Genomic DNA, 10,629 nt, shown 5'->3' with positions numbered 1-10,629 from the left:
CCGACAGTTTTCAAAAGCACAGATTGACCCAATCACCCCCTTCCCTAAACCCAACCGATAGTGTTTTCAAAAGCACAGATCGACCCAATCACCCCCTTCCCTAAACCAAACCGATAGTGTTTTCAAAAGCACAGATCGACCCAATCACCCCCTTCCCTAAACCCAACCGATAGTGTTTTCAAAAGCACAGATCGACCCAATCACCCCCTTCCCTAAACCAAACCGATAGTGTTTTCAAAAGCACAGATCGACCCAATCACCCCCTTCCCTAAACCAAACCGATAGTGTTTTCAAAAGCACAGATCGACCCAATCACCCCCTTCCCTAAACCAAACCGATAGTGTTTTCAAAAGCACAGATCGACCCAATCACCCCCTTCCCTAAACCCAACCGATAGTGTTTTCAAAAGCACAGATCGACCCAATCACCCCCTTCCCTAAACCCAACCGATAGTGTTTTCAAAAGCACAGATCGACCCAATCACCCCCTTCCCTAAACCCAACCGACAGTGTTTTCAAAAGCACAGATCGACCCAATCACCCCCTTCCCTAAACCCAACCGACAGTGTTTTCAAAAGCCCAGATTGACCCTATCACCCCCTTCCCTAAACCCAACCGATAGTGTTTTCAACAGCACAGATTGACCCAATCACCCCCTTGCCTAAACCCAACCGACAGTGTTTTTAAAAGCACAGATTGACCCAATCACCCCTTCCCTAAACCCAACCGATAGTGTTTTCAAAAGCACAGATCGACCCAATCACCCCCTTCCCTAAACCCAACCAATAGTGTTTTCAAAAGCACAGATCGACCCAATCACCCCCTTGCCTAAACCCAACCGACAGTTTTCAAAAGCACAGATTGACCCAATCACCCCTTCCCTAAACCCAACCGACAGTGTTTTCAAAAGCACAGATTGAGTCAATCACCCCCTTCCCTAAACCCAACCGACAGTGTTTTCGAAAGCACAGATTGACCCAATCACCCCCTTCCCTAAACCCAACCGACAGTATTTTCAAAAGCACAGATTGACCCAATCACCCCCTTCCCTAAACCCAACCGACAGTGTTTTCAAAAGCACAGATCGACCCAATCACCCCTTCCCTAAACCCAACCGATAGTGTTTTCAAAAGCACAGATTGACCCAATCACCCCCTTCCCTAAACCCATCTAATAGTGTTTTCAAAAGCACAGATTGACCCGATCACCCCCTTCCCTAAACCCATCTAATAGTTTTCAAAAGCACAGATTGACCCAATCACCCCCTTCCCTAAACCTAACCAATAGTATTTTCAAAAGCACACATTGACCCGATCACCCCTTCCCTAAACCCAACTGATAGTGTTTTCAAAAGCACAGATTGACCCAATCACCCCCTTCCCTAAACCCATCTAATAGTGTTTTCAAAAGCACAGATTGACCCAATCACCCCCTTCCCTACACCTAACCAATAGTATTTTCAAAAGCACACATTGACCCAATCACCCCTTCCCTAAATCCAATCAACTGGGCAAACTGGTAACAGCAGAAAAGTCATCCACACGGAGGTAAACAGTCAGCTGGTATCACAAGAAGAAACAGAAGCCACTGAAGCAGTCATACCACCCCGTGGTACTTATTTTAAAAGTGAAATGCAGCCATGTGTTGCTCTAGCTACATAATTTGCGCTCTCCTGAAATGCATACGGGGATACGTATCCACAATGAGCCTGTGATGGAAAATACAGTAGTCAAACATTATTAATGTTAACTCCCGGTGCATTAACTAACGTAAACAAGCACGAATGTTAATACTGCATTCATAAATGTTGAACTATCATTATTAAATGCTATACAAATATTGTTCATAATTAGTTCATGTTAGTAAATACATTAACTAATGAAACCTTATTGTAAAGTGTGACCATAATAATAAGCAGAATTAAACTAACAACTGAAACCTTAATGTAAACAGTTAACATAACAATAATAACGATAATAGAAAACAAAATAAGTAACTTGATCGTCAGTATTCTTACGCACTCTACATTTTTGAAATACATCGTTCTGTCACAGTATAAACATTCGGCATTTGCACGTCGCTTTATGAACGACGGTGACAGATAATCGGATGTATTCAGAAAGCCATGCCCAAAAGATGCGACCAGGAATCGGGGAACAGGCGTCATGTGATCAAGACCCAGAATGCAATGGGGCCTGAGGTCACATAAGGAGCAGGATTACACAACAGCCAAATCCACAAACCGTGCGAAACAACTGGATGTCCAGATCCAAACATTCACCGCTTCATGTTCGGTTCGGCACTTGCAATACATGCAGAGATAGTTAGGTCCACGTCAGTCTTACATCCTCCTTTTTGCGAAAGTTTGTAAGTTCGTCAAGATGCACTTTTTTTCGTAAGCCTGAGAACGAAAGATTCAGTCTTGTGTTGAAAGTTGAGTTTTTCCAACGCAATAATGAAAATACAGAACGAAGTCAAACCGTGAGAGCAAATATTACATTCTTTGCTGTAAACCTTGTAATGGAGAACGAAAGATTTGCTTGTGTTCGAAGTCTGTTTCTGATGGACACAACACCATTGTGAAATTTGTAATTAGTTCGTCAAGATTCACTTTTTTTTTTCGTAAGCCTGAGAACGAAAGATTCAGTCTTATGCTGAAAGTTCAACTCAATAATGAAAGTCAAACCGTGAGAGCAAATATTACATTCCTCAATGTAAACCTTGTACATTTGTCCAAATTTGTTTGGTGTAATCCCAAAAACACAAGTTTAAAGTCTAATTCCCATGCCATAAAACAAATTATGAAGTTTCACAAGAGTGCTTCAAGAGTTCACACTTAGATATTGCTTGATGCTGATGCAGGTTTGGCATGCTGTCCCCAGAGCTCGAAGATAATTGAGCCCAGGGCTCAATAGAGCATGTAAGGGGAGTACAAGATCAGGTGGTTCTCGAGAGCTCCCTGTGGTAAAGGAGGAAAGGGGGAGAAGGGGTGGATGGGGGGGTTCTTCAGAAACGAAGATAAGGGAGTGATTTTTGCTAGGCTACTTATAGTGAGTGTGGATTAATCTGATTGGCTAGCTCAGGCATGGGCAAACTGGATCCTCGAGGGCCGGTGTCCCTGCAGAGTTTTGCTCCAACACTAATCAAACACACCTGAACACCCTAATTAGTGTCTTTAAGATCACTAGAAAGCTACAAGCAGGTGTGTTTGATTAGGGTTGGTGCAAAACTATGCTGGGACACCGGCCCTCCAGGATCGAGTTTGCCCATCCCTGGGATAGCTAATGATTGTAGATGAGAGACCAGCGGCAGTTAATCACATCACGTGCTCCTCTCGAAATTAGTTTGTGAAACTTCACTTAGTTCGACAAGATGCACTTTTTCGTAAGCCTGAGAATGAAAGATTCTTGTGTTGAAAGTTGGGTTTCTTCAACGCCATAATAAAAATACAGAACAAAAGAGTCAAACCGTGAGAGCAAATATTACATTCCTCATTGAAAAATCTTGTAAGTTCGTCCAGATTTTTCTTCGTAATTCCGAGAACAAAAGATTTGCTTGTGTTTAAAGTCTAATTCCCATCACACAAAACAAATTATGAAGAACACAATGGAGGCTGGTTCATCAATCGCGTGAGGACTAAAGATTTACTGTCTGTTTCCCATGACCCAACACTATCATGAAACTTCATAATTAGTTTTTAGTTTATCAAGATGCACTTTTTTGTTAGTCTAAAAATGAAAGATTCAGTCCTAAGTTGAACGTTGGGTTTTCCGATCTTAAAAGCTAAAAGTCAAACCGTGAGAGCAAATATTACATTCTTTGCTGTGAACTCTGCAAGATTATCAAGATGTTTAGCGAAGGGTCAAACTATGAGAGTAAATATTCCATTCCTCCTTGTAAATTTGTCAAGATTTTTTTTGTAATCCCAAGATTACACCAAAAGTGTGTGTCGAAGTTAACGCAAATAACAAAAATACACAATCACTACCAAACGCCAAAGGTACGTCTGATGTTCCTCCTTTTTACCGCATTTTTAATTTAGCCTGAGAACAAAATTTAGTTAAAGTTTTCCCACCTCAAATACAGAATTAAAGGTCAAACCACGAGATCTAAAGTTGCGCCTGGAGCAAAATGCATAATCTCGAAAGTTCGTTTTTTTATTTGCCAAAATTAAATTTTCCTGTAACACTTTATAACAACTACACACTATGAATCATCTTTTAAGCATTAGTATCTTGTGAATTCGTTATCTGTTGAGCCTTAACTCTACATTAATAAACGTTAGTAAACAGTTTATAACTGCAGCTACAAATGCTCTATTCTTGACTTACAACCACATTTATAATGTGCTTCATAATTGTATAATCACGCTTTGCTACTGATTCATTGTTCATTACTAAATTAAGTATTGCATTATTTACAAATCACCTGTATTCAAGTGTAGTTGGAGGCTTTTGAGATCATTCAGAATGAGTTAGTAAATGATTAATAAACTATTAAAATTAACATTTATATATCTTATTATTCAGGCATATAGTAATGTTTACTACAGTATGTTAATAAATGCTTTATTAACTCAACTTCATCCAGTTTTGTGACCTATTAAGTGAGGCTATTGATGCTTTATAAATCCTTAATTAATGACAATTAAAGGCTCGGTATCAAATGAACATTAATCTTTGCAATCTTATCTAAAAAGTAAAACAATAGTTTAAACATTGCTGAATAACAGGAGTGTCAAAATACGACATAAAATTGTATAAAACAACAACAATATAATAATTTAACAATATAATAAACATGCAATGTTTAAACTGTACAGTAATTTTATTTTAGTTAAGGTTGCAAAGATTTCTTTTGTATTTGATACAGTTTAATTTGTAGATCTTCAAATGAATAGAAATGAATAATGTCGTTTATGTTTAGAATTTAACCGAGCCTTTAATTGTCATTTATAAGGCATTTATAAAGCATGAATAGTCCTCACTTTAGGTCACAAAACTGGATGAAGTTGAGTTAATAAAGCATTTATTAGCATACAGAGTAACTATTAATACATGCCTGAATAATAAGAATTATAAATGTTAATTTGAATAGTTTAACACCAAATACTCTTAAATAAATGGTTTGTAAATAATGCGATACTCAATTTAGTAATGAAAATAAATCATAAACAAAGTATGAAAGTACAATTAATAAGCACATTATAAACTTGGTTGTAAGTCAAGAATACAGCATGTGTATCTGCAGTTATAAACTGCTTACTAACGTTTATTAATGTAGAGTTAATGCTTCACTATGAATTCACTATTTGCTAATGCTTAATAAATGGTTCATAGTGTGTAGTTATTCTAAAGAGTCACCAATTTTCCTAATCCCGAAGACAAAAGATTCACTTTTGCATTTAAACACTGTTTTTCCAGACCAAGTCTTACATTCTTCTATTTTTCGATGCAGTCAAGATGCAGTTTTAATTAGCCTGAGAATGAAAGACTCGCTCTCACGTCTAAGTCAACATTTTCCACCTCAATAACAAAAATACACCATTAAAGGTCAAACCACCAGAGCAGAAGTTGCGACTGGCGTAAAATGCCTTTTTTTTCCTCTGCAAAATCCTGTGAATTCGTTTTTCATTCGCCAAAATTAAATGATCCTGTTCCTGAAGGCAAATGATTCACTTTTGCAATTGAACACTGTTTTTCCACCATTATATATAAATATAATAAAGACCAAGTCTTACATTCTTCCATCGTAAAACATTCTGCGTTTGGTTTTCAGTTCGTCAAGTTTAAGTTCATCAAGATGCATTTTTAATTAGCCTGACAATGAAAGATTCGCTCTCACGTTCAAAGTTAGCGCTTTCCACCTCAATAACAAAACGACATGTTTAAAGGTCAAACCACCAAACGCAAGTCTTGCGTTCCTCCTTTTTGCGGAGTTTTTAGGATCAAGATGCATTTTTTCGTTTAGCCTGAGAACGAAATTTTCAGTCTGGCATTCAGAGTCAATGTTTTCCCACCTCAAATACTCGATTAAAGGTCAAACCTCGAGAGCGAAAGTTGTACTCGGAGCAAAATGCAAATCAGTGGGCGGAGTCCAAAATTAAACATGCACGTGATGTCAAACGAAGATGCGTCACTGCTGCTCTCGCTCTTCCTCATCCACATCTTCTTCATCGAGCGAAACGATGCCAGATGATGCCACGTCCGACACTTTTCTCCGTGGCGAATATTCTGGCGGGAGACAGACTCCGCCCCCACAGTCCTTGTAAGTAGAGTCCTCATCTTCGAATGTCTCAGAATATGTTTCCAAGCAACAAGGGGAGTGGCCTCGTCTGAGCCCCGCCCTGTGTAGACGTGCTAACAGTAGCTCCTCCCCTCCCTGCAGAGCGCCGAGGATTTTAGCGGTGAGATCTGCAGCTGGTGAGTCCCCTTGACGCCCGATGTCCCGCAGCAGTGGGTGTCTCTCGTCCAAACTGCACATGCTGGAGCAGAGGGTGTCGCATGGCGACCCTGGCGAGCCCACAGGAGGTGAAAGGTCAGCGCCGACGCCGCTCTCGGCCTCACACACACCTGGAGCCCGCAGGTGAGTCTGGAGGAGATCCCGCAGGTAATGAGGGTATGAGGACAGGTCTGAGGAGAGACCATACCAGTGTTAGAATTAAACTAAATAAATAAAATAATTAGTGCTGGGAAAAACTTAATTTATGAATTAAGTAAAATTATTTAATGATCAAATTGCATCACATGTATTGCTCAGGTGTGAGTTTCTCACAAACTTCAACAGTGTCAAAATCTTGATGGTTCTGTGGGTCTCGTCTATCAAATTTGAGCTTTATTTTGTATTTTCTATCGGATTCGCATCAGGTGATTGGCTGGGCCATTCTACAACTTTCTCTGAAAACATCTGAGAGTCTCTTTGGCTGTGTTGTGTGTATATATATATACACATGTATATATATGTATGTATGTATGTATGTATGTATGTATGTATGTATGTATGTATGTATGTATGTATGTATGTGTGTGTTTATATATTTATATATATATGCCCTTTGAGCCGCAACCCAGTACTGGGAAACACGCACTACATTACGGCCAATTTAGTTAATCAATTCCCCTATAGCGCATGTGTTTGGACTGTGGGGGAAACTGGAGCACCCGGAGGAAACCCATGTCAACATGGGGAGAACATGCAAACTCCACACAGAAATGACAACTGACCGGGACTCGAACCAGCAACCGTCTTGCTGTGAGGCCACAGTGCTAACCATTGAGCCATATTGTTACATTCTGTAATTACATTCAGATTGTCTTTTGCCATGCAGCAGGGCATTTGTCTCTCAGTAGTTCATTGTCAGTGTAAGTGTGTAGTAAAATGTGTGGTTAAACACGGTGTAAAGCTGCACACTTCATCTGTACACACAGCACTTCTCTCTCTCTCTCTGTCTCCTATCTCTCTCTCTCTCTCTGCAGAACACATTAAACTTGCAGGAGAAATGAATGCTCGGAGATCAAATAGCGGCAGAAAGCAAAACGAGAGAGAGGGAGAAAGAGAGAGAGAGATGTTTTGTGAAGGAAAGTAGGGCACTAGGACAATAATGTCTGCGTTTACTCTGACAATGAGAGAAAAAGACACAAAGGGACTCCAGACAGAAAGAATATACAGAGATGCTGCAATTAACTATCTGTGGACTCAAACATTCATTCATTTTCTATTCAGCTTAGTCCCTTTATTAATCCGGGGTCGCCACAGCTGAATGAACCGTCAACTTATCCAGCATTTGTTTTATGCAGCGGATGCCCTTCCAGCTGCAACCCATCACTGGGAATCACATACACACTTATTCACACACACATACACTACTGACAATTTAGCCTACCCAATTCACCTGTACCGCATGTGTTTGGACTGTGGGGGAAACCGGAGCACCCGGAGGGAACCCACACTAACGCGGAAGAACATGCAAACTCCACACAGAAACGCCAACTGACCCAGCCGAGGCTCGAACCAGCGACCTTCTTGCTGTGAGGCGACAGCAAGGAATAAAAATGCACCGGCTGCCGATATTGATCAATATTCATGACGATATTGGATTCATTTACTGTGAAGCTGATACAGATGGTAAATAATGGCATGGTGGCAGTGAGCTGTATCTGTTTTGAACAATTTCTTCAGAGCAACTAAACAAAATATAATCTGTGCAAAATACCAGACCTGAGGGTAATGCTGGATTCACACCCAATCCAGGATTAATTATTTGTCTAAAACTTAATAATTAAAATAATAATACTAAATTGGGGGACACGGTGGCTTAGTGGTTAGCACTGTTGCCCCACAGCAACAAGGTTGCTGGTTTGAGTCTCAGCTGAGCCAGTTGGCATTTCTGTGTGGAGTCTTTCCAAGCAGAATAAGCTTATCTTAAGATATTTTACCGCTCTCAAACTTAGATCCACAATGTGTGTATATTTATATGCAAAAGCAAAAGTTTAGAGTCATTAAAGGTGCTGTTTGTGAGTTTTTGACACTTAATATAGCATAATATATTTGCAGATATTCAGAAACATGCTCAGTGAACATTCTTGTTTATCTGAAAAACAATGCTGAAGTCAGATATTCTGCTTTGAACATGTGCACTATGTGCCGCAACAGCTGTCTGTGTTTTGGTCCCTTTAACCCGCCCAATGCCAGTTTAGCCAATTATATTTCAGCACCCGGGTTGCCTTGGTGGTAAACAGCGTATTTCATTCATTCAGTCATGAAGGCTCTTAAAGCATGCGTCTGTGACTGAAATACGACCTCTGGTGGACAGTAGCAGACTATGAAATGAGATGCAGATTCAGAGTTCCACATGAGGTGGTTATTAATTAGCAAATAATATAAATATTACGAGTGTAAACATTAGGGGAGCAGGTTACATTGTAAACGTGTTTCGTCACAACACACTATGTGACGAGATTTGCAGTGATAAACAATTTGGCACCAGACAAAACACGACAGAAATGTAAATACAGCCATTCAAAAGCACAGAGTAGTGCACTCACTGCACTCCAGCGAAATGGTCAGGTTTATAATCTAATTAATACATATTAAAGCTCTTTAACATGATTAAATGTAGATGCTGAATCACTGATATGTGTTGGTTTACTCTGAGTCTCAGTTCTGAAGTTTAATTTCAGACGGTTTATTTTATTTTCCAGATCTGAGGTGAACTATCTGCTGCTGCTTTCAGTTTATGGCAATAAATGTGATGTAAAATGGCATTCAGACTCACAATATTAGCTTTTAACACTGAATAAAGCACATGAGCTGTACCTGAGTCATTGTCATAGTTTTCTGTTGTTCTCCTGTGAGTAATAGAAGCCGTTTCTAATATATCAATTCGAGGTGTTGGTTAGGACAAAAACTCCTTTTAATATGGAGAATATTCCTTCTATCGGGTGCTGTTGCTTTTATGTAGAACACTATTTAAATCACTCACTCCTGTTGTCAATCTGGCAACCTGCGCTTGTGTTTTGATCCATGAGTGCAATACCTAGTTCAACCACTGGGTGTCAAACTTACATGCTGCACCTTTAATACTTGGCAACTCTTTGTATATGACTGCTTAGTAATAATAAGAAAATTGTTTATTATTGCTAATTATTATTCTAATTAAATGTGATTTCAGTGGGTGTTAGTTAGTTTTAGTTTTTCATTATTGTGAATTTGTTATTTCTGTTAGATTTGTATTTTTTATTTACCAGTTGTTTTAGTGTTGGTTGTCGTTTATAAAAATAACCTTGATATTCACTGTACACATACACAAAAAATTGATGCATGTCATTTTAACCCATCGAGAGGTTTATTTTGACTTTGACGTTGATCATTTGATCCTATTGTAGTGTGCAATTCTGACTAAACCAACTGCTGGGTTCATTGTTGTATTTAAATTCATAGGACCAAATTTAACCCAATGTTTGGGTTTGTCCCTGTTTCACCCAACTTGGGTGTAAATAACCTAGCATTAGTTGATCATACTTTAAAGTGCACTCTAAAAATGCTGGGTTATTTCAACCCAATACTGAATAAACCAACTGCTGGGTTAATTTTTTTAAATGTAAATTTATAAGACCAAATTTAACCCAATGTTTGGGTTTGTCCATGTTTTAGCCAACTAGGGTGTAAATAACCCAGCATTACTTGATCATATTTTAAAGTGCACCCTAAAAATGCTGGGCTATTTCAACCCAACTCTGACTAAACCAACTGCTGGGTTATTTGTCCTTATTTTACCCCATTTGCGTGTAAATAACCCAGCATTAGTTAGAGTGTGTGTTTTATGAATGTGCACGTGTGTGTGTGTGTGTGTGTGTGTGTGTGTACCTGTGCTCTGTGTAACGGGCTCATTTGCAGGTAGAAAATCTTCATCATAGGAATCGTCATTAGATTCGTCTCCATCCACTGAAGACCAGGCTCGAAGTTTAGCCTCTGCAATAGCAAACTGCTCCGCCACGCCTGATAAAAACACAAACAACAAACACTTCAGAGCAATTCCACGCAAATGTCAACCTTGCCATGAAAAAAAACAAGAGAAAGTCTTCACCAAAATAGCGAAACCGAAGTTGAGGCCAGAATGCTAACCACTGAG

General features: G+C 39.4%; 1 protein-coding gene across 1 annotated transcript in view; it reads right to left on the bottom strand.

Moving 5' to 3' along the window:
• Positions 1-5,291: 5,291 nt before the first annotated feature.
• Positions 5,292-10,629, bottom strand: part of fam131ab (family with sequence similarity 131 member Ab) — a 10,859-nt gene continuing 5,521 nt past the window's right edge. The window contains exons 3-4 of the mRNA XM_056474199.1: positions 10,365-10,496; positions 5,292-6,631 (exon numbers count right to left, since the gene is read on the bottom strand). Coding sequence (XP_056330174.1) covers positions 6,135-6,631; positions 10,365-10,496 — 629 coding nt within the window. The 3' untranslated portion in view covers positions 5,292-6,134. The remainder of the gene's footprint in view (positions 6,632-10,364; positions 10,497-10,629) is intronic.

Source organism: Danio aesculapii, chromosome 15 (genome assembly GCF_903798145.1).
Source record: "Danio aesculapii chromosome 15, fDanAes4.1, whole genome shotgun sequence".
In the NCBI taxonomy this organism is placed as follows: domain Eukaryota; kingdom Metazoa; phylum Chordata; class Actinopteri; order Cypriniformes; family Danionidae; genus Danio; species Danio aesculapii.
Note: the sequence above shows the minus strand (reverse complement) of the source record. Positions and strands in the feature narration are given on the sequence as shown.